The sequence below is a fragment of the Desmodus rotundus genome, chromosome 2, assembly GCF_022682495.2.
Source record: "Desmodus rotundus isolate HL8 chromosome 2, HLdesRot8A.1, whole genome shotgun sequence".
NCBI classification, from domain to species: Eukaryota; Metazoa; Chordata; class Mammalia; order Chiroptera; family Phyllostomidae; genus Desmodus; species Desmodus rotundus.
Genome location: NC_071388.1, coordinates 101071433 through 101097148, shown reverse-complemented (window position 1 = coordinate 101097148; position 25716 = coordinate 101071433). Strand labels below are relative to the sequence as shown.

At 35.5% G+C, this 25716-nt stretch overlaps 1 protein-coding gene across 5 annotated transcripts in view; it reads left to right on the top strand.

Moving 5' to 3' along the window:
• Positions 1-25716, top strand: part of CCDC14 (coiled-coil domain containing 14) — a 79001-nt gene that overhangs the window by 3438 nt on the left and 49847 nt on the right. For 3 of the 5 annotated variants that reach the window (XM_071220632.1, XM_024578195.4, XM_071220631.1), the window contains exons 2-9: positions 2172-2227; positions 2600-2672; positions 2924-2993; positions 3085-3207; positions 9198-9434; positions 9547-9641; positions 10786-11284; positions 13252-13393. In XM_071220632.1, coding sequence (XP_071076733.1) covers positions 2172-2227; positions 2600-2672; positions 2924-2993; positions 3085-3207; positions 9198-9434; positions 9547-9641; positions 10786-11284; positions 13252-13393 — 1295 coding nt within the window. The other 2 variants (XM_045185770.3, XM_045185771.3) reach the window with 2 other exon arrangements.

Genomic DNA, 25716 nt, shown 5'->3' with positions numbered 1-25716 from the left:
TATGAATTTTCAGTTATGCAAGATAAGTTCCAACATCATGTCTATAGTTAACAGTACTGTGTTGTACACTTAAAAATTTAAGAGAGTAGATCTCATGTTAACTGTTCTTACCAAAATTAAAAAAAAAAAAATGGCCTGGAGCCCCTTGTTGCAGGAAGTAAGGGATGGCTCAGAAACTAATGGGGACATGTTAAAAGATACAGGAACCAGTTTGAAGAGACTCACACTGATAGAATCTGGGACAACTTGAGCATCAAAATAATAATAGTGGACATAACCTATTGAATAAAAGAGGAACCAATGAGTCTATAGTAACAAGTAAATGGAGAAGGAAATGTGTTTCACCGAAGTCAAATGCCAATAAACGTAGAAAGAATGATGTAAGTTAGAAAAATCAATATTTGGCAAGTTAGTTATTAAGGCAAGAATTGTCAGTGGATGCTCAATGTGTCAATATGGTAATTACTGTTGCAGGGTGTTTTTATCCTGAGTAATTTTCTTTGCCTGATTGTAATATAACCTCGTGTGTATTTTTGGAGAAATACTGTGTATAATACAGTTATGCCACATTTATCTCAGTGCTTTTTTTTTAATTTTGAAAGATAATAATTGTAGTTGTTTTAGACTTAACAGCCCCATGGTTTGTATTTTTATTATGATTCTGGCTAGGACACCAACATAGATATGCAGAAGGGAAAGACCCTGAGTGTGTGCTAGGACCGGCAGAGTATGTTACATGGGATCTTATTCCTGCAACTTTGGTTCTCACTGCTGGCTTCGTGACTCCATCATATTCCGTTATCTTAAGGAAAGACACGACTCAACTTTTTCAGTATATTCTCAGTGGCATTCTTAAAAGGAGGGAGTACGTATTCAAACAAATAATAGAACATGATATAACTCCAGAAAGTTGAGTTACTGGTCAGAGCTCTCTTGGGATGAAATAATGTAAACATGTCAAGAAAAATCATAAATGTAACAGTGACTACACCTGAATGATGAAATCAGAGAGTGAGTAGGGAATTTAACTGTGTCTTTTAAAAATTATATTTTAATAGAGATAATATATTTGTCTTGTATAAAGTTACTAAGCTATAAAAAGGTATACCATGGAAAGTCTCCCTTGCTCTCTCCCCCAGATTCTCAGTTTCCCTTTCCATAAGCAACTACAGTCGTTTCAGTCAAGATACTGGGTGCATGTAAAAGCAGACGCATATTTTTTTTTTCTACAAAAAAGGTAGCCTACTTATATTACTTTTAAAATAAAATTTTATTAAAATTATTAAAATTAAAAAATATAGCATACTTTAAGAAAAGTATGCTATATGACTTTAAAAGGAAAAATTGAGAAAGCAAGGTATAGATAAAGAGGAATGGTGTGTGCTTTATCAATGGTGTGTGGGCATTATAAAGAATGTGGGTAAATAGAATCAGCGTTATGGGCTGTGCCCTATATCTTGAATTACATGTTTTGAAGAATTTGAGGAATGTAGAACATGTTCAGGGATTGAGTATAGTCCAACTTACTGTACTGGTTATTTTACTATCTCAACTTCATTTTCAATTCAAGTAGACGTAAGGAACAAATATATATGTTGTTTGCTTGACATTTTATATAAAACAAATTATGAGTTCAGTTGGTTTTTAGACTGTATCACACTTATTAAAAATTAGTATCATGGTACATTCATAAAATGGAATATTATTCACCCTTAAAAAGGTAGGAGTTTTTGATACATACTGCAACATGCATGAACCTCGAGGATGGGCTAAGTGAAATAAGTCAGTCACAGAGGGACACAGATACTGTATGATCCCACTTATATGAGCTTCCTACAGTAGTCAAATTCATAGAAACAGAAAGAAGAGTAGTTGCCAGGGGTTGAAGGGAGGAAGGGATGGGAAGTTAATGTTTAATGGGTACAGAATTTCAGTTTGGGAAGATGAACAAGTTCTGGAGATGAGTGATGGTAATGGTTGCACAACAGTGAATGTATTGAATGTATTTAATGCCATAGAAGTATTTACACTTAGAGATGGTAAATTTTTTGTTATGTTTTACCACAATAAAAAAGTAAACAATAAGTAGTATTTCGGGTTTTGTTAAGACAGCATACTAAAAGTATAATAGACAAGTATTTGTGTACCTACTATAATATATTATTTTGTAGGTGTCATCTTCAGGAAAGCACCCAGCACCTGCTAAATTAACAAGTGGAAAAAAGTCGTAAGTACTTAAAGAAGGTTACAATTTCAGGAAATCTCAAGAGATTTTTCAGGTCTTTGGCCTGGACTAAATTTAGTCTACCCTAGAAAATTGGATGGGTCTCTACCCTCACAACACTCTGGCGGGGAGCCTTCCGTATCTACCCACGCTGGTCATTGTAGTGCTTACCAGTCTGTACAGTCTTCATAAAGTGCTATGTAAGTCTGTTTTATACATGTTTGGACAAGTTTTCTTATGCAAACTTTGCTAAAGAGAAAATGACTACTTACAATATATTTTGGGGAAAATGACTACTTACAATATATTTTGGGGAAAATGACTACTTACAATATACTTACATATACTTGTAAAACTGTTCAATTTATTTTCTAGGACTCATTTAAGAAAGATACCACGTTTTAATGCAGATTCTGGCTATCCCATCCATTCTGATTCAGAAAGTCAGGTAAGATTAAACTGAATCGATATAATGTACATTATTTTAATTAGTCTTCAGGGAAAAGCTAAAAGTTGGGAATAAAAATTCAAAGGTAAAGTATTAATTGCCTTAAGGAAGTATGATTGCTTTTGCTTTAAAACTATGTTTTCTACCAATACTAAATTGTTCCTAAAAGAAATTTTTAAACTATGCAATTAGTTTTCTTTCCCTGCATTGAAATTTTATGTACCCATTGCTAAATGACTTTCTCCTTACAGACTGAAGCTGTACGGGGGCTTGATGGTTGTGCTTCTTTGCTGCAGAACATCCTGAGAAATGAAGATTCAGGTTTTATTTTTTAAATGCTGCTTTTCTGATCACCTTTTCTCATTAAGTAGTTCTTTTAATGCTTATGAACTTTTGTTTTAATTATTAATAGGTTCAGAAATAGCATATTCAGAAAATAGATGTAATCCTAGACCTTTGGAGGGCAAAAGGTATGGATCTAAAAAGAAAGGACATGAAAAACATACTGTTCCTTCATTAGTCCGGAAAGAAATTTGTAAGTATGTTTTTTCTTATTTAAATATACTACTTAATTCTGAGGATTTTGATAAATTTATCAGGATTATGCAGTTGGTCTTTCGTTTTAATCATATATTGGTCATTGAGGTGTGTGTGCCTCTCTTTACCTAGTCAGCTTCTAATTGCCAAATAGTTACTTTGTTTACTAACAAGTTCCCAAGAACAAAGGTAGAAAAGTGACTTAGGTTTGTAGGAGACAAGATTAAAACTCAGAACGCCATTTGGGAGGTATGTTGAATTATCTTTGTTCTCCCTGTCACTTGTTTCCATAGATAATCACAAATTCACTGGGTTATTATTTTAAAATTGTTGTGTATGTATATATCCTGGTAGGTTTGGTAGCTCAGCTTGTTGAGCTGCACAGTTGGAATGCATGGTACATAAGAAGGTAAAATTTCAAGTTGGGTAGATACAATGGGACAGAGGGCCTGCTACTGACTACTGATTGATGGTGAATGTGGCCAAGGATATTTTACACCCTCATAGTTAACTTGCTGACTTAATTAAATGCAATAATTTTGCACACAGCTTAGAAATAGCAAGTTTTACTTATGTTGTCCCTTGGAGACCTATAGAACAAGATAGCCCAAAATGGAGATGAAAATTTCCACAGTGGGAATTCAGATGGACAAGAATGATGACTAGCTAGTTCCACAGCTCAGGTGGGCCAAAAACATTAGCATAGCACTACGTGCTGAGATTCAGCTCACACAGCGGTGAAGTTTAGAAAATCAAGTACGGCAGTAGCCCTAGACTGGAGATTGGTGTTCCACGTGGTCCCTGAGTCAGAGAACTAAGGCAGAGGCCAGCTACATTTAGCCTCGCATTACCTTGACCTGCACTATTCAGGGTGGTAGTCACTAACCACATACGGCCATTGAGCACTTGAAGTATGGCTAGTATAACCAAGGAGCTGAATTGTAACTGTTGTTTAATTTTAATTATTTTAAACTTGGAAGTGGTTACTTGATCCAGTCATTAGAAAACATGTAAGTATGTTTGGAATAACATGAGTACATGAATCTATTTTTCAGCTGTAAATTTTATTAAATCTAAATACAGATCAGGTATTTCTGATGAAAATTAGCATTCAGATTGAGATGTGCTTTGTGTAAAATGCACTCTAGGTTTAGAAGATTTAATGCAAAAAATAAATAACATTTAAAGTTAATTACACATTGAAATGTTAATATTTTGGATATACTGATTTGAATAAAACATGAAAATTAATGTTACCTATTTTTACTTTTTTAATATAACTACTGGAAAATTTTTAATTGCATATATGGTTTACATTACATTTTTATTGGTTAGCATTAGTCTAAACCAGTTGTCAGCATACTATAGTCAGTTTTATTTCATAATTAATGTTTAGTTATTTTATTTATTTTATAAAGTTTTATCAGAGCAAAGCCATGCTAATTCATTTATGTATTTTCTATGGCTGCTTTTGTGCTGTAACAGCAGAATTGAGTAGTTGTGATAGAGACCATCTGGGCTACTAAGCCTAAAATATTAATCCTCTAGCCTTTTAAGAAAAAGTGTGTTAACCCCTATTCTAAACTCTCTCTTCATTTAATCCTCACCCGAGGATATTTTTATTTTTTTATTGCTTTTAGAGAGAGAGGAAGAGAAAGAGAAACTTCGATCGGTTGCCTCCTGTCCGTTACCCGACTGGGGATTGAACCTGCAACCTAGGTATGTGCCCTGACCGGGAATTGAACCTGTGACCTTTTGGTGCATGGACAACGCTCCAACCAACTGAGCCACCTGGCCAGGGCACCTGTTCTAAACTCTTAAAGCAGAGGCCTATGTATTGGGGCCCAGTGGACAAAGGGGATTGGTAGTACCAACTCCCTATTCCTCCAGTGTCCTACTTTTTTCTCAAGGTAGGTTATTTCTTGTCCAGGGCACCCTTTCTCAAAGAATTCTCATTTGGAACATTCATGGCTGACAATGGTGCCATGGTAGCAACTGGATCCCAGAGTACTGCTTGTTATTCAGAGTTCCAACAGGAAACAGATGGCAACACTTCAATTGATTATTCAAGGAGGGTTTATTTACAAAGAAACTCATTTCAAAGGTGTCAGTGGGGTATAGGAAAACCACAAAGGATTGTACTGACCCAGTGCTAGCAGCAGCAGAGCTGTTACCATTTCTAGACCTTAAACAATGAGGTGACGGAGCTACTCATCCTTGAGTAGCTCATCCCAGGAGCTACTGGGACTCGGAAAGAGATAGTGTTGGGTAGAGTGGGCCACCTCGACAAGAACAGTGAACTTCATTTAAGGAACATATGTACTCTGACCCCATGCTGCTTTCTTTCCTTAATAATGCCAAGAATCCCATTGGATCAGATCTAACTTGATTTTTATTCCTATAAGCTAGTAAGTTTGCCTTAGTGTCACAGATACTGGCAGGAGACACAGGACTTCTGGTCAGAGACAAAGGAGTCTATTACTCATACCACAGCAAGCAGCATGTATATCAGCATATTTGTCTTGGTTCCTCCCCCTTGCCACCAGTTCCCATGGGGGTGATGTGATGAACACAAATAGATGCTAGATATGCTGTAGAGGTTTAAGTTTCAGCAGAGGAACACTGAGTTGGTGATTACATCGCTTTGGGGAGTAAGCAGTAAGCAAGCCTGCACTTGTCTCAGGGGAAATACTACTTTATCTCTCAAGGTAGCTCAAGGTTTTACCCTAAGAAGTGGCCCAGATAAAGAGCGTAGGTCAAGCCTTACTTTCTTGGTATACCCAGCAAGAATCATAGGAGCTGAAGAGACTCATAAAGGACAGTCTCTTAACAATGTAATCCATATACTGTATGTAGATCAGCTTCTTAGGGAGAGCAAGGTGGGGATGAGTAGAGGGTGGATTTGAAGGAGCAGTTGAGAGATGTCTGGCATTCTGAATCCCAAACATTAAATTCTTATTTGGATTAGCGTCAAATCAGCAGTTCTGACCTCTGGTCAGATTACAATATTCTTTTTTTTTTTTTCTTAATATTTAATTTATTTATTTTTAGACAGAGGGGAAGGGAGGAAGAGAAAGATCAATGTGTGGTTGCCTCTCACATGCCCCCTACAGGGGACCTGGCCTGCAACCCAGGCACATGCCCTGTCTGGGAATCAAATTGGCGACCCTTTGGTTCAAAGGCCTGCACTCAATCCACTGAGCCACATCAGCCAGGGCTGAGATTTTTTCTCATATATAAATTTCCACCATTAGTTTCATATGGACTGAATTAATAAAGGAGGAAAGTAAGTCATTTTAATTCTAAGGCTTTGATTTTTAAGAAATGTGTTTGAAGTTCAGTAATTCATGTTGAATGATGACATCTGGTGGCAGAAGCATAATATTGTAGCTCAGCTTTATCGGAGACTGTGAAAATCATCCCTTGAAAAGAAGGTGAATGAGAGTCAGTGCCTGGGACCTGTGAGTATGAAATCTGAGAGTTCCTCAAGCCAGATAATTCTTGTCTTACATGAGGCCAAAGGAAATCCAAGAGCAGAAGAGAGACGCATGAATTAAGAGGAAAGAAAGAACTATGTGCTGCATAGCCATGGGCTGACTATGATCTTACCTTCCACCATTTTAGATTTCAAAGTTAAAATACTTTAAAGGATACTTTTCCATTTGATTTATAGTAAAATTATACTTCCAATTAGAAATATTTTTTACATAAATGTTAGTTAACCAGTTTTGTTGTAGTTCATTTATTCAGATAGTAAAGAATAACTTGTTTAAAGTGGGGAGACATACTTTGAGGTTTATTATTGATATCAGATGGGAAATTTGTGAATATGAAATATTTACTTGTCTGTCCTCAGACTTTGCAGTCATTTGGTAATATAGATAACAGTTTTTGAGTTCTTCTATGTGCTAGATATTCTTTAGAAGTGTTACCTTATTACTTCTCACAATAACCTTCTAAAGTAGGTGATACTTTCATTATCATTTTTTCTTATGAGGGAAATGAGGTCAAAAGAGGTTAAGTAATTTGCCATAAATTACTCAGCTAATTCATGTTAGAGCTCGTATTCAGGCCTGGGAAGTAGGTTCACAGGAATAGATCATCTTAAAAGGAGGCATACCTCAAGTCAAAATGGAACTATCTAATATCTAACTATTTTCATAGTCAAATTTTAATTTACTCTTTTTCTTTAAAATTTTTTTCTATCTTCATTGGTTATAATATTTAATTTGTTTTTAACTTTCTGCTTTTGTATGTAAGCTTTATGCTTTTAGAAATGTGTTTATTTTCAATATACTATATTTGTGGAATTCCATAACAAAAATTTAACTGTTTCTCTTTTTAAACAATTAAAGAATAACTTTCATAAAGCATAAATCTTGATAAATTTTTGAGCATGTATACTCCCACATAGACACCACCCAGGTGAAGATATAGAACATTTTCAATATCCTATCAGGCTTTTGCCTCATCAGTATCCTCACCATCAGCTCTCCCTTCATCCTTGAGTAGCCATTTTTCTGGCTTCTATCTCCATTGGATAGCTTTACCTATTTTTGAACTTAATATACATGCATTTGTACACTGTGCAGTCCTGTGTCTGACATCTTTCAAAAAACATTATGTCTGTTAAATAAATAGTTGTGTATATCCATAATCTGTTCTTTTGCATTGCTGTGTACAGTTTCTCCATTTCTACTAGTCATGGTTACTGGGTATTTTCAGTTTTTGGCTACTGCAAATAGAGCTGTCGTGATCACTCTTGTGCACGTCATTTAGTGTACATGACCACTCATTTCTGTTAGGTTTATACCTGGGCTATAATTGCTGTGTCATAGAATATTTGTATGTTCAGCTTTAGTGGGTACTGCCAAAAGCTACATATTATTCTAAATTTATCTTTTTTATCGTGTTAACCTGTGATCTACCAAGGACATAGTCATTTTTGTTGATGGTCTTTAAAAAATGTTTGGGAAGGAGAACTTACTAAACAGGGAAATAGATTTTGATACTGATCTATAAAGTAGTGCTATGTGGAAAATTTTGTTTTCATGTATTAATATACTAACACAGGTTTCTACTTTGTACTTCTTTGTATGTAGACTAATAGGGGACTATGGGAGAAAATAATGAAGTATAAGATACAGTTTTGTGTGAAAAAGCTTATTTTAGTTAGATAGAAAAATGATAGATAAGCAGTGTAGTACATCTGCAAGTGATAAATGATTTGTATGGACAATATGTGCTTTGGGATGTTGAAGAGCAGTCACTGGACTGGAATGATTGGGAATGGCTTCACTGAAGAGGGAAGACTTCGGATGAGCCTTGTCAAGTGGGTAGAATTGCATTGGAAGAAATAATTCATTCTGAGTAATGTTATAGTAGGATGAAAAAGGCTTGTTGGGGGTCTAAATGAGCCTGACGAGTGAAAAACTTGAGTTGGGGGGTGAGGGGGGGTGGTTGGAAAAGTAGGTTATGGTCAGGCTTTGGAGACTTTAAATGCCAGGTTAGGACTTTGTTTGGGTGTTCAATGTATAGATTGTCTATTGTTGTTCTCAAAGCTCTGATTGATTTATTTTTTTAACCATCAAAGCATCAGATTTGTCACAAAATTTCTTGCTTTTTAAATTTCATTTCCCTCCAAGAACATGAAACTGCATAAGGAGCAAGGTGAGAGTTTTATTGGATTTAAGAGAGAAATAACACCCTTAAGAGAGATCTTTTAATTGAAGGAGAGATTTTATAAATAGCATTTAAAAGAGATTTTAAAGACATAGTATAGATAATTTTGACTGGAGAACTTAATGATTACAAACTAAAAGAGAATTTGAGGTGATTTTCTTTATGGTTGATAAGAGGTAAAAAACCCTTCTGTAAAACATAAAATGAATTGAGCTACTTCTGAAAGTCCCCTTTTTCCCTAATGTCTTATGATAAAAGTTTTTGAAGAATCATATTTCCAGATTTTTTTTCCTTTTTCCACATTAGTATCTTCAGATTATAAGAAACAGATACCTAATGAAACTTCTGCTGGAAGTAAAAGAGACTCCTCAGATATACCACAAAATTGGTCATTCCAAGATCATTATAGAATGTACTCACCCATAATATACCAAGCCCTCTGTGAGCATGTGCAGACTCAAATGTCGATGATGAATAACTCGGCTTCAAAGAACAACCCTAATGGAATTCCTGCCGTACCTTGCCACACTGGGTCTGGTTCTGGTTAGTATGAATTATGTTTTCAAAAACATGAATGTAAACTCTTATTAAGTTGACAGGTTATTGTAAGTAGTATAGGATGTGAATGACTTTTTTTCTCTCTCTTACTGTTTAGACTCTCAGGCAACTCCACATTCTAGTCATGGCTTATCTACTTCCACCCCAGTCCAGTTACCTCAGCAGCCACCCTGCCCTCCAATGGTTCATTCTGTAGGTACAATTTATATACTATACAAGTAACTTTTAGAAATTGTCATCTTAAGAGAGAAAATTGAAGTTACTGATTATATCTTAATGCCGTAGAATGTGTAAAGACCAATTATTTCTCCAAATTATTTTATTACCCAAGTTGTTTTACCTATTTATTAAGGACAATGGTGAGGGGAAAAAGGAGAAGAGATCAACAGAAAAAGAAACCACTCATACCAACCAACCAAACACAATTGCTGTTAACATTGATAGAGAACTTTCCAATCGTTTAATTCTCTGTATAGATTTTGTTTTCTGGTTTTTATTTAAGTTTGCTTTTTTATTTATTTTATTTATTTTTTTGTTCTTTTTTTTTTTTTTAGAATTTATTTATTTATTTTTAGAAAGAGGGGAAGGGAGGGAGAAAGAAAGGGAGAGAAACATCAATGTGTGGTTGCCTCCCACATGGCCTCCACTGGGGACCTGGCCCACAACCCAGGCATGTGCTCCAACTGGGAATCAAACCAGCGACCCTTCGGTTTTCAGCCTGCGCTCAACCCACTGAGCTACACCAGCCGGGGCTAAGTTTGCTTTTTTAAAAAAATATAGTTATAATTAAATTTTATACTGTTTCATATTCTGCTTTGTTCACTTTCTATTATAAACATGTTTCTATATTTATATACATTCTGTAAATTTTTAATAAGTTGATTATACTCTACGTAGTAGATATACCGTAGTCTGAGTGACTACTCCCCTATAGCAGACATTTAAGCAACAGTTTTACTACCATAACATTTCTGTAAGTTTGTATAAAATTTTTTGTGTGTGCTTGAGCTTATTTTCTTACAATTAGATTTCCCAAAGTAGAAGTTTGTTTTAGTCCCCAGGTGGGCTAATTTTTGATGCCTTTTCCTTTAAACCATGAGTGATATTTCTAAACAGTCTTATTGTAGTCATGGCTTTATAATATTCCTATATTGCAGAATAAACTAACTTTTTAACAACTATAATATTGTACTAAGGGGAAATCCAGCTTACTCACTGGTAATCTGTAACTCCATCCTGCAGAAGTCATTTTCTAATATTTCTGATTTGAATTTACTATAGTTAATGCCAGTGCTCACATTTTTGAAGGGTTAACTTGTTTTTTTTCTTTCTTTAGGAAGTTCAGACTGATGGTGACCACCAGTCTGCATCACAACATAAAACAATTTCTGTGAACTGTACTGATATTCTAAGGAATACCTTTAGTACTAGTCTTGGAGTTCAGTGTGGCCTGCCCCAAACTGACAAAGCAGCTCTTCCAGCATTTCAGCAGCTAGACCTTGCTAATGGAATTCTGCCACAACAAGAAGTTTATAAAGAACCAGACCTATTGCAGTGTTTCCAAACATATATGAATCTGTTGCGTTCATATCCGGACAGTCGGACATACCGAAGCCCCACTCTATTACAGCCAGCTGTCTTGGCCACTAATGAAGAAAAATGTGTCAAAGAACAAATTGGAGAGGTTACAAGTGAAGGAAAGGATTTAAGCGTACATGTGCGAGATTCAAGAATAAAGGGTGTCCAGAAAGCAAAAAATGGGAACCAGAGTGCTGAAAAAGTTAGAATTATAAAGTATTTGTTGGGAGAGCTAAAGGCCCTGGTAGCAGAACAAGGTAGATGAGTACCATATGATTTTCTGTAGTATGGTGTTAATGCTATATAGCAATGCCATATTATTTAGTGATCATTTAAATTTAGAATAATCAACATGGATTTTGTGGTATTCTCCATAGAAATATGTTTTCAGCTAATAAGGAAATGAGTTCTGCTAGCTTTATTCTCATTTTTTAGATTTTGATTCCTTTACTGTAGATTTGAAGTGTACTAGGGAATATCAACCAATCTTAGTTGCAAGTGTGTATTCATTCTACTTGATCAAAAGGGATCTTGAGAAGATTCAACCAAAAAGAATTTGTTAGGGATAAACTTGCAGGGGTTAGAGGATCCCTAAAGATGATTAACTCCCTGGAAGAGACTCATAGTTTTATTTTAAAAAGATGCAGAGATTTTCTTCCCATCATTTCTTTAGTAACCAACTACTCTAATGTTTAACAAATCTCACTGTGAGTAGTAACCCAAACCTTTTTATGCCCTTTTCATTTTACTTTTGGGATTTTTTGATTGCATCAAGAAAAACGTCTTAGGTGGGGTTATGAGAAATTTGAGCCAGGTTGTATTCATTTGCTTGCATTATGTGTGTGTTTTCTAAATAATGACTTTTTCTTAGAGTGAGTTAGAAATTTGTCATCTTAGAAAGCATAGTAATTGATTGGGGAAGGACTGATTGAATATTTGCAGGCTGACAGACAAAATATCAATTCTTAAGTGTATTTATAGGAATATATTCCAAAGGTTTGATACATTAAAATCTGTTGTCAGACCTTCAGCTTATTACTGTTCTCTCAGCCAAATAGTTAATCATAGTAACCACAATAATTGTAACAATATTAGCTATCACTTACTGAACATTTACCATATGCGTGGCACTGTGCTAAGTGTTTTATGTGAATTATCTCATTTAATCCTCACAGCAACCCTATGAGGTACTGTTATTGCTCCCATTTTACAGATGAGGAAACTTAGGCTTGGAGAACAGTTTCTCATTTACTCCTCTTAGCAACCATATGAGGTACTGTTATTTCTGTTTAACCATGAAGAAATTTAGGCTGCAAGAGTTAAGTAATTTGACTACAGTTACAATGCTAGAAAGTAGGGGAGCCCAGGTCACTGCCTCCAACACTATGAGCAAAACCACTGTACAGGGAATGGTAGAGGGCTGCTTCGTAATTGCCCATTGTTGCTTACTGTGTACACACACTTTTCATCGGGGTGTTAAAATACCCGTGGGATTGAGTTATTTCTTATTACTTAGAATACACTTCCTACCTCTTTTTGGGTATCAGTTAATATTATAATTATTAAATGTGTTTAGCCTATAAAATATTTGAATGGAAATGAAAGGAGAAAAATAAAAGGATAAAAGATCTAAATTCTACATTCTACATGTGTTTGCCACCTCCAAAACCAACCACTTCCCCCAATTACTGAAAAAAGGGTACTGCTTTTGATGCTACATCAAAATGAGGTGTGGCTGGTTGTGTTAGATCTCCTTTATAAAATTAAGTAATAAAACTATCTTAGTAGAGACCCTCCTCAATATTTTGCCACATTGAATCACTTAAAGTAAATTATTTACAACAGAATGAAAGACTGTTGTAAAGGGGAATCCTGTTAGCAGTTATAGGTAGACATCCAGTACTTCGATAATGTGAACTAGGAGATAGGTGTGAATTACCTTCCTATTGGACTCTAACTGAGAAAAATCACTAATATAATCTGTGATTTAAGATTAATATTTAGTTGTCTGAATTTAATTTCTTTAGAGTTTTTCTGAGTAAGCAGGCAGCAGGAAAGAGGAAAATAGGGTTTGTGTATTAAATATAGAAATAATTGGGTTTGTTTATAGTGAATATGTACATATCTGAAAAATTTTATTTTTCAGTAATATACATGAATAATCTTAATCTTATCCCAAAACAACTTACAATGTGGTTTTACTTATTTCTTTTGCCTTTTGTAGAGGATTCAGAAATTCGGAGATTGATTACAGAATTGGAGGCATGTGTGTCTCTGCTTCCAGCAGCAAGTGGAAACACAAATATTCAAGTTGAAATAGCACTGGCCATGCAACCTCTAAGAAGTGAAAATGCTCAGTTACGTAGGTAAGAATTGCTGTGAATATTTTTGTTTCTATGCAGAGATGTTCCATGGTTAGAACAAAGGTGCCAAACGAGACATTCAGGGCTCTGTAAGAATAGGTTTAATGTGTTACTGTGTTTATACTTTTTCTCCCCCCATTTTCCATACATTGTTAGCATTCTCTGACATTTCCATTATTGCTGCCCACTCGTACATATTTTCTCCCACCTCTTTTACCTCTGTTACCACTCGATTGGTAGTGTATAGAGAGGAAAATGAAGTATTGATACCTCAGGGTATTTATCAGGCTAGTCTAGGCTATGCTGCAGTGACAAAGTCCAAAAACTCAGTGGCATAGCGCAGCAAAAGTTTATTTCGCCCTCACACCAAGACCAACATGGACCTCTCATCCTTTGACTTAGGACTTAGTTTCCCCTATAAGGATATTGTCTCAGTGTTTTCCAGGAAAAAGAGAACATGGATATGGCACACTGACTTTTATGTGCCCCAGCCCAGAAGTGACAGTCTCACTTCTTATATTTTGTAGGCTAAAAAGAGGCGTATGGCCCTGCCTAATAGAAACATCTGAGACATAAATTTTCCCCATATTTCCATACAGGAAAGGAGAACCCGATAGGGGTGAGCACCAGTTGCTCCATTACACTCAGACATAGAAAAAGATTGCATTTCATTTTCTTTTGACCATCAGAACTTATATTGGAATTATGGTCTTAATTTGTTTAGGAAAGATGTAAACCAGGGATCTAATCTTGAAATACAGAAATCACCTACATATTATCAATAATATCTTAAATTTGAATGTCTCAGTGATGACTACCAAGGCCACCGTGCCATTATCTATTTATCGGTGTGCTTCTCAGAGAATTGAAGCAAATTTTCAGGTGCTTCTGCAGCACCGTGGTGTGAGTGTGCCCTGAGAGGGCATTCGATCGCATGAGCTCTAGACGTTGTACCAGATGGGACCTGGAACCTGCACAAACATTGTCAAGGAACTGGAAAGCAATAAAACAGAACTGCTAGTTGTAAAATAGGTTAAATTCATGGATCTAGAGCCTGCAAAAACATGGCACCCAATGAGATTTACTTGCTTAGGATTATTTATCTAACAATTGTTAGTCCCTAGATACTATGATATATGTTAGGGTTACACGGTTTAAATTCTAATAAAATTGTCTTTGTTTCTGAATTAAATTATCCTATAAAAATAGCATTCGTTTTTCATAATCAAAAGCAGGAATAAATAATAATAATAATAGCCAATACTACTTCTAACATTTACTAGATATTTTTTATGTACTAGGCTATTAACAACCTTTATATGGGTCATCTCTTTAAATTTTCACAATAGCTTTATAAGGTAGGTATTTTGTTATTCTCATTTACAGGTGAGGAAAATGGCACAGAGAGGTTAGGGCACATGCCTGGGTTGCGGGCCACATACCCAGTAGGGGGCGCGTAAGAGACAACCACATGTTGATGTTTCTGTCTCTCTCCCTCCTTTCCCCTGTCTCTAAAAATAAATAAATAAATAAACTCTCAATTGCCTCGGCTAGGAAGTAGAGACTCACTTATTCATACTTCAATATTTAGGTGCATTTTGTGAAACAAAAGGATATACTAAAGCCATTTAAAATAAACAAGCATGTTTTTAAAGATACGACTATCAAATGATTGGCTTCTTAAATAAATGACCAGAACTTGATCTCAGAATACTCTTTTAATGTTATGATCATGGAACATATCAATGGTTATTATGTCTTTCTATTCCTTAAAACATTTTAGAGTTGTTTTAGGAGCTAATTTGTGACCCCCTTAAGAAAATGATACTCACTACTTTATCACTCATTTGTTTTTAATTTTTTTAAAAAAGGTATTAGCCCTAGCTGGTGTGGCTCAGTGGATTGAGTGCTGGCCTGCAAACCAAAGGGTCACTAGTTCAATTCCCAGTCAGGGCACATACCTGGGTTGCAGGCCAGGTCCCCAGTAGGGGGGCACCCAAGAGACAACCACACATTGATGTTTCTCCCTCTCTTTCTCCCTCCTTTCCCCTCTCTCTAAAAATAAATAAATAAAATCTTTTTTTAAAAAGGTATTAGTTTGACGTCTTAAGGGAATTTTTCCAACTCGGCACCAGATTTTGACTCTGTGTCCTCAGAGGACAAAGATTAAATAGCATACTATTGCCAATGTTTACTTGACCTTCAAAAAATGAAATTATTGAAAAATGAAGAGTTTGTCTGATATATGCTCTTTTTAGCAGAATGAGTTTTCCGGCACAAGTGCAAGATTTTCTGTGCCTCTTTGGAAATCTTAATTTAGAAAGAATTATCTATAATCTCCATTACAAATGAAAGTTGGAATGCACTGGTTCATTCAAAAGTGTTTTTCACCACTTTTAAACAAAAACATTTTCTATCTGTTTGGGCATTTAGAAACTTCATGTTTCTTTTTAGCCAGAAAGTGGTCTTTCAGGACTTTCTTGGAGTTTCTTGCCATCTTGAGGCTTAAAAATATTGCTAGGTGGAAATGGCCAGATGGTTCAGTTGGTTGGAAGGCCATCCATACACCAAAAGGTTGCTGTTTAGATCCCCAGTTAGGGCACATACCCAGGTTCCGTTCAACCCCCGGTCGGGGTGCCTATGGAAGGCAACTGATGGATGCTTCTCTTGCACATCGATGTCCCTCTCTCTCTCTCACTCCCCTCCCCCTCCCTCCTTCCTCTGTCTCTAAACTCCATACATATAGCCTCGGGTGAGGATTAAAAACACACACACATATATCTATAGCTATGTGCATTGTTTCTATGGCAAATGGGCATTTGGACATTTGGGGCTGAACAGTTTTTATGGGGGATTCCTGACATGGAGCTCAACATTTAGCCTTCCTGGTCCCTACCCACAGTGTCTGTAGTGCCCCATTCATTGTGATCTCCAGTGAATGTGGGTTGGAGGGGTACTACTTTATTTAGGAACCATTGAGCAAGAGAGTGCCTTCATATGTATAAGACAAGTTAGAATTCATGACCACTCCCTGATTTTAGACTCAAATACAAGACCATTATGTATTCACACAGCACAAAAAAGTGAAATAGGATGGCATTCAGTCTTTTGGTTTGGTCATTTGACAGATGGTAACATAATTCTTCAGGTGGAAGCTACTAAAGAATAGGTTGTTTGTTTTTAATTTCACTTTATTTTTGAGTTAGAAGATGTAATGGGAGAGAGCCAGTGAGTTAAGATTTAGACCTGCTGAATGTGTCATTTAAGAGTCCATCTGGACATATGTATGGTACAAGTGGAATATAAGAATATGACTCCGGATAGAAATGTAGGCTTGGGAGTTATTCACTGCATATGTTTTTATTGAACTTTTACTGTATACCTGGCTCTGTTTTCATTACTGGAAACAATAATGATTAAAAGCAAGGGATTTCTTATCAGTGTAGAAGTGGTAAATTCACCAAGAAGGTATAAAATGTGAACACAGCCAAGAGTGAATTGCTGGGGAATAAAACTTTTTAGGGAGTAATAGCTTTTTAACACCGGAAGAGGAGCCTGTAAAAGAAACCTAGGAAGGAACTACAGGAAGTAGCAGGAAAACTAGGAGAATATGATGTCACAAAAGCTGTCGGAAGAAATAATTTATAGAAGGAAAGATCTTTGCATACATAAACTGACAAAAGGGACAAAGATGGATCAAGAATAAACATCACAAGATGAATTGCCCAAAGAAAACCCAAGGAAACTTGAAATAGTATTCTACAGTCTTCAGGAAATTTATAGGACCCTTTTTAGAGTCAGAAAAAGAGAGATTGAGAAAGAATTCTTTTTTTTTTTTTTTAGAAATTTTATTTATTTATTTTTAGCAAGAGGGGAAGGGAGAGAGAGAGGGAGAGATCCATCAATGTGTGGTTGCCTCTTGTGCATGGTGTACCAGGGACCTGGCCTGCAACCCAGGCATGTGCCCTGACTGGGACCCGAACCGGCCACCCTTTGGTTCACAGGCCCATGTTCAACCTACTGAGCTGTACCAGTTGGGGCAAGAAAGAATTCTTAAAGAAGATAAAACTTTAAAAGGAGACTATGTGCTTAGGAAAATAAAAGAGAGAAGCAAAAAATATTACAAAAATGAATGCCCCATTAGAAACAATGTGAAGGCTAATTTTTTGTTGTTTCTGGGTTTTGTCTTCCCTCCCTCCAAATCTTTCTTCTTCAGTTGCCACCAAATTAGTAGTTAGAGTCTTCTAATAGCATTAGCTTACTTCTCTTCCCAAGCCCTTTTAAAAATAATGTATTAATTTATTTTGGTAAAATGTGTGACAATACTTGTCTTTTTTAAACCGTTTATAAGTGTACATTTCAGTTGTATTAAATATATTCACAATGCTATATTCCTATAACCACTATATCTAAAACTTTTCATCTCCAGCATAAACTCTGTACCTATTAAACAGTAATCCCCCAATTTCTTGCCCCCCCCCCGTCCCCGGTATAACCACTAGTCTCCATTCTGTCTGTATAAATTTGAGAAGGCTGAAATGTTGCCTTTTGTTTGCTACTATATTTTCAGGGCTGAGAATTGTGCCTAGCACCCACTCTAATAAATATTTGTTAAATGACTGAATGCATGATGGATAAATTTGAAGAAATAATACAAAGCAAAATAGAAAAGGAATAATCTAAAAATTATTATAAAGAAAATGATACATATGAAAGAGAAACAAAGAATGAAAAATTGGCATAGTTAGTGTTCCCGAAAAAGAACAGAACAAATGTGTTAAAGACAATATTAGAATATGTGTAAATAAAGGGAAATTTGCTAATCTGAAGATGTATCAGCAGATCAGTAGGACATACAGGATCCCAGAAAAACTATCAAAATGGTCAACACCAAGAGATATGCTGATGAAGTTACTACACCTTAGGGACAATTGAGTGTCAAAAGGAAAAGCAAATCATGTGTAAAGAGAAAAATATCAGGCTGGCTTTAGCCTTTTTACAGTGATACTCACTGCCTTAATATCATAGAAAATCATTTACAAAGTTCTAAGGGAAAGAAAATATGATCCAAGAATCTCAAATGTGACCCAGCTGTCCTTTTAGTGTAAAGACAACAGTCACATTCTCAGTTATGCAAGTACTTAGGAAATAGAGGACTGTTGGACTCTAAAAAAATTGTTTAATGTCAAAGTCCAGTCAACCAAGAGATGAATTCACATAAAGGAGTAGGTTAGAGATGAACATTGAATCTAAGACAATTATGGGAATGTGTTAGTAATCTTGGCAATATAAATTTTATTTCTTTTACTTTAGGTTATTGTAGGGGTTTGTTTTGTTTTGTTTTTGCAGTTGAGAAATATTTGTCTAAAATTAATTAATGGGTTCTGCTTTTACTCATTACTTTTCCTTCAGTTAAAATCACATAATACTAAATTCAGTACATATTATTCTTAAGTAGTGTTTGTAATAGTATCACATTATTTTAAAATTCTGTTTAGCTAATTTTCTCTCTACCTATACTAGAAAATGTTGCAATGATATCCACCAAGTAGTGATTAATATTCTGTTCAGCATTATGCTAGAGGGTCTAGCCAGTGCAATAAAGTAAGCAAAGAAATAGAGGATAGCCACACTGGAAAGAAAGAGGTAAAACTGTCTTATTTATACATAATATGATAGTTTTTGTAGAAAATCCTATGGGATCTACAGAAAAGCTACTAGAATTTAAAAATGAGCTTGCAAAGTTGTAGGTATGCGATCAGTATACAAAAGCCAATTATATTTGTATGCATTAGCAATGAACAACTTGAAATAAAATATAAAATTAATACAATTTATATTAGTATAAAAAATATGAACAATTTAGTGATAAATTGGATAAAAGATGTGTAGGACCTATACAGTGAAAACTACAAAAGATTGCTGAGAAAAATTAAAGAAGACCTATATAAGTGAGACATAAACCACATCCATAGATTATAACACTTATTGTTAAGATCTCAGTTTTCCCCCAATCAATCTATAGATTCTTTGTAATTTCAGAGAAAACCTAAGCAGGAATTTTTGTAGAAAGGGGATTCTAAAATTTATATGGAAATTCAAAGAATCTCAAATAACCAAAACAACTTTGGGAAAGGAGAACAAATTTGGCACTATCCAATTTCAAAACAAAGTTGTATTAATCAAGACAGTGTGGTGTTGGCAATAATGTAGACAAATAGATACTTGAAAAACTCACATAGTTAACTGACTTTAAAGGTTTCAAGGAAATTTAATGGAGAAAGAGTAATTTTTACAATAAGTTGTGCTGGAAAAATGGGAGAGACATTATTTTATTATTAAATTTATTTGGGTGACATTGGTTAATAAAATTATATAGGTTTTAGGTATAAAATTCTATAAAACATCATCTGTATATTGTATTGTGTGTTCACTACCAAAAGTCAAGTCTCCTTCCATTGCCATTTTTCTCCCCTTTACCCACTTCTACCTCCCCCTACCCACCTTTAGGTCTGTTAATCACCATATACTGTTGTCTGTGTCTATGAGGTAGTATTCTTTCTTTCTTTTCCTCCCTCCCTCCCTCCCTCCCTTCCTCCCTTCTTTTTCTCTTTCTTTCTTTCTTTTCTTTTCCTTTTCTTTCTTTTCTCTTTCCTCTTCTCTTCTCTTCTTTTCTTCTCAATCCCTTCACCTTTTTCACCCAGCACACCAACCCTCTCCCTTCTGACAACTATCAGTCTGTTCTCTGTATGTCTCTTTCTATTTTGTTTTTTAGTTTATCTTGTTTATTAGATTCTACATAGTGAAATCATATGATGCTTGCCTTTGTCTGACTGGCTTATTTCACTTAGCATAATATTCTCCAGGTCTGTCCGTGCTGTCACAAATATTAAGATTTCCTTTTTAATGGCTGAGTAGTATTCCATTGTGTAAATGTACCACAGCTTTTTTATCCACTCATCTATTGATAGTCACTAGGGCTGTTTACAAATATGGCTGTTGCAAATAATGCTGCAATGAACATAGGATAGGCTGCATATATTCTTTCAAATTAGTGTTTTGGCTATATTCCCAGAGTGGAACTACTAGGTCATAAGGCAGTTCCATCTTTAATTTTTTGAGGTAACTCCATACAGCTTTCCACAGTGGCTACACCAATCTGCATTACTACCAACAGTGCATGAGCCACTATCCTATTTCCTATCCCCTAAGGATTCCCTTTTCTCTGCATCCCAAACAACACTTGCTGTTTTTTGATTTATTGATGATAGCCAATCTGGCTGGTGTGAGATATCTTGTTTTGGTTTTAATTTGCATTTCTCTGATGATTAGTGACATTGAGCATTTTTTCATATGTCTATAGGCCATCTGTCTGTATGTCTTTCTTGGAGAAGTGTCTATTCAGGTCCTTTGCCCATTTTTCAGTTGGATTGTTTGGGTTTTTTTGGTGTTGAGTTTTATACATTTTGGATATTAATCCCTTATTAGATGTATCATTGGCGAGTATCATCTCCCATTCAGTGGGTTGTCTTTTCATTTTATTAATGGTTTCCTTTGCTGTGCAAAATTTTTTAGTTTACTGTAGTTCCATTTGTCTATTTTTTCTTTTGTTTCCTCTGTCCAAGGAAACATAGAAAAAATATTGTTATGAGAAATGTCTAAGATTTTACTGTCTATTTTTCTTTTATGATTTTTATGGTTTTGAGTCTTATATTTAAGTATTTAATCCATTTTGAGTCTGTTCTTGTGTATGGTGTTAGAAAGTGGTTTAGTTTCATTTTTTTTGCATGTATCAGTCCAATCTTCCAACACTATGTATTGAATAGATTGTATCTTTATACAATCTATTTTTACATTATATGTTCTTGCCTCCTTTGTCAAATATTAATTCAACATAAAGGTATGGCTTTATTTCTGGGCTCTTTGTTCTGTTCCATTGATGTATGTCTGTTTTTGTGCCAGTACCATGCTGTTTTGATACTAATGCCTTGTAGTATACTTTGATATCAGGTAACGTGATTTCTCTAACTTTGTCCTTCTTTTTTAAGATTGTTGTGGCTATTTGGGGTTCCATAAAAAGTTTTGGAATATTTGTTATAGTTCTGGGAAATACACAATAATATATTTGTAGGAATTGCATTGAATCTGTAGATTGCTTTGGGTAGTATGGACATTTTAATGATGTTAGTTCTTCCTGTCCATGAACATGGTATATGTTTGCACTTGTTTATTCTTCCATCTCTTTCTTTGGTGTCTTAAAATTTTCTCAGTACAGGTCTTTTACATCCTTGGTTAAATTTATTCCTAGGTATTTAATTTTTTTGATACAATTGTAAGTGGGATTGTTTTCTTAGTTTCCCTTTCTGATAGTTCTGGATATTTGTTTTGTATTTTGCCACTTTACTGAATTCACTTATTATCTAGTAGTTTTTTGGTGGGATCTAGATGGTTCTGTATTTGCAGGATCATGTCATATGTAAATAGTGATAGTTTTACTTCTCCCTTTATAATTTGGATGTGTTTTATTTCTTCCTCTTGTCTGATTGCTGTGGCTAGGACTTCTAGTACTATATTGAATAAGGGTGGTGAAAGCAGACATCCCTGTCTTGTCCCGATATGAAGGGAAATGCTTGTAGTTTTTGCCCATTAAATATGATATTGGCTGTGGATTTCTGATATATAGCCTTTATTATGTTGAGGTATGTTCCTCCTATGAGTTTTAATCATAAGTGGGTGATGGATTTTATCAAATGCTTTTCCTGTATCTATTGATATGATATAATCATGTGATTTTTTTGGTAAAGATTTTATTTATTTTTTAGAAAAGGGAGAAGGGAGGGAGAAAGAGAGGGAGGGAAACATCATTGTGTGGTTGCCTCTTGCATGACCCCTGCTGGGGAGCTGGCCCACAACCCAGGTATGTGCCCTGACTGGGAATTGAACCAGCGACCCGTTGGTTTGCAGGCTGGTACTCAATCCATTTGAGCCATACCAGCCAGGGCTAAATATGTGATTTTTATTCTTCATTTTGTTTATGTAGTGTATCATGTTTATTGATTTGTAGATATTGTACCAACCTGGCATCCCTGGGATAAATCCCATTTGATCATGATGTATGATCTTTTTAATGTCTTGCTGGCTCCGGATTGCTGATATTTTGTTGAGGATTTTAGCATCTGTGTTTATCAGGGATATTGGCTTAAGATTTTCTTTCTTTCTAGTCTCTTTATCTGATTTTGGAATTAAGATATTGCTGGCTTTGTAAAATGAGCTTGAGAGTCTTCCCTCCTCTTGAAATTTTTGAAATAGTTTGAGGAGAGGTGTTAGTTCTTCTGTGACTGTTTGGTAAAATTCACTTATGAAGCTAGTCCAGGGCTTTTGTTTGCTGGGAATTTTTTGATTTCTGCTTCAATCTCATTAGTCGTAATTAGACTATTCAGGTTTTCTGATTATCCTGATTCAGTTTTGGAAGAATGTATATTTCCAGGAATTTATCCATTTTATTCAGATTGTCCAATTTATGGGCCTTTTGGTTTTTCATAATATTTTCTTTCAATTCTTTGTATTTCTGTGGTGTCAGTTGATACTTCTCCTCTTTCATTCCTGATTTTATTTATTTGGGTCCTCTCTTTTCTTCTTGATGAGTGTTGTTAAAAGTCCAGTCTTATTTATCTTTTAAAAGAACCAGCTCTTGGTTTTGTTGATCTTCTGTATTATTTTTTTAGATTCTATTTTGTTTATTTCTGCTCTGATCTTTATTATTTCTTTTCTTAAGCTTACTTTGAGCTTTGTTTTTCTTCTAGTTCTTTTAAGTGTAAAGTTAAATTATTTATTTGAGATTTTTCTTGTTTATTGTGGTAGGCCTATAATGCTATGAATTTCCCTTTTGGGACTTCTTTTGCTCTGCCCCATAGATTTGGGTTTGTTGTGTTTTCATTTTCATGTGTTTCAAGGTATTTTTTTATTTCTTGCTTGATCTCTTTGTTAACCCATTCGTTGTTCAGTAACATATTATTTGGCTTTTATGTGTTTGTGTGTCTTTCTCTTTTTCTTGTGATTGATTTCTAGTTTCATTATGTTTGGAGATGTTTGATATAATTTCAACCTTCTTTAATTTATTGGGACTCATGTTGTGTCCTAGCATGTAGTCTATCTTAGAAAATATTTCATGTGCACTTGAAAAAAAGTATATTTTGCTGCTCTGAGGTAAAATGCTCTGAAGATATCAATTAAATCCATCCAACCTAGTGCGTCATTTAAGATTGCTCTTTCCTGGTTGACATTCTGTCTGAAAAATTTATCTATTGATATCATTGGAGTGCTAAAATCCCCTTCTATGACTGTATTTCTTTTGATCTCTCCCTTTATGTCCATCAAGATTTGCTCTACATATTTATGTACTCCTATCTTGGATGCACATATATTTTTACACAGGTTACCGTATTTTTCGGACTATAAGATGCACTTAGGTTTTAGAGGAGGGAAATAGGAAAAAAAATTTTGAAGCAAAAAATATGGTAAAATATTTAATAACATCCTTTAAAGCAGAAATCCTTTCCCACTTTGACATCTTTCCACAACTACAGTAGATTCAGCAGGAGACTACGGTACACTGTCGTATCTTTCTACAACAAAATACAGTAATAACAGAACTATCAGCACTGCGTCCTTCATAGTTATGGGGGCACTGTAGCTGAGAACATCAGTGGATGACGCACTGTTATGGGGGGATCCGCTGCTGACACTGTAATGGGAGTGATCTGCTGCTGGAGGGTCACAGTTTGCACAACACTCTTCTATGGGGACAGCAGTTTTGCACAACCTGTGTGGCTCTGCAGCTATTGCCAAATTACAGCTCCCATCATCCCAACCTGTCCGAGCATGACGGGAGTTGTAGTTTTGCAACAGCTGCAGGGCCACATTGACAGGTGACCCTGCAGTGGAATTTGCCTGTGTTAATGTTAATTAACACTGACACACCAGTCATGTGATGGAGGCACATAGGGGCACCGCAGGCTTTCTTCTAATGTGTCTTCACCAGCTGTACCCTCTTCCCCGCTGCAGTGGGGACTCGGCTCCTGCCTCCCTTGCTTCCCACCATGGGAACACCCCCTCCTCCCAGCCTAGGGCCTGCAGCTTCACCCCAATCCTGTTGCCCCCGGCTTCCTGCAGTGGTGACCCTGCTCTTGCTTCGTGTGACCCCGTTCCACCGCCCCCCAGCGAGCCAGGTAAGCTACATTCAGACTATAAGACACACCCCCATTTTCCTCCCAAATTTGGGGGGGTGCATCTTATATTCCAAAAAATACAGTATATCCTTTTGTTGGGTTGCTCCCTTTATCATTATGTAGTCTCCTTGTTTGTCTCTTACTATATATAGCCTTTTTCAAAAAGTCTATTTCATCAGATATAAGTATTGCTATCCCAGCTTTTTTTCCTTAACATCTGTGTGAAATGTCTTTTTCCATGCCTTTACTTTTAGCCTGTGTGTATCTTTTATTCTGAGATGGGTCTCTTGTACCCTCTCTTATAGACGGCATATATATAGGTCTTGGTTTCTTATCCATTTATTTACTCTATGTCTTTTGTGTGGAGCATTTACATATTTACATTTAAAATGATTATTGATAGGTACATATTTATTGTCATTTTATTCTTTTAACCATGTTCCTCTGTTTTCTTCTTCTTCTTCTTCAGGAAGACTCTTTCACATTTCTTGTAATACTAGTTTGGTGGTAACAAACTCCTCTAGCTTTTTCTTTTCTGGGAAGTTTTTATTTCTCCTTCAGTTTTAAGTGATAGCCCTGCTGGGTAAAGTACTGGATTGCAGGTCCCTGCTTTTCATCACTTAGTATATTTCATGCCAATCCCTTCTGGCCTAAAATATTTCTATTGAAAACTCAGCTGACAGTCTTATGACAGGGCCCTTGTAGGTAACTCTTTCTCTTGTTGCTATTACCACTGTCTTTTTGTCTTTAATCTTTGGCATTTTATTTATGATTTATCTTGGTGTGGGCCTCTTTAGGTTCATCTTGTTTTGGATTCTCTGTGCTTTCTGGACTTGTGTGTCTTTTTCCTTTAGCACATTAGGGAAGTTTTCAGTTGTTATTACTTCAAAAAGGTTCTCAATTTCTTCCCTTCTCTTTCCTTCTGGTACCCTTATAATGCAGATGTTGTTATGCTTCATGTTATCCCAAAGGTTCCTTAAATTATCCTCATTTTATAATTTTTTTTCATTTTGCTGCTCTAATTGGGTGTTTTCTGCCACCTTCTCTTTCAAATCAGTGATTCGATCTTCAGCTTCATTCAACTTACTGTTTATTCCT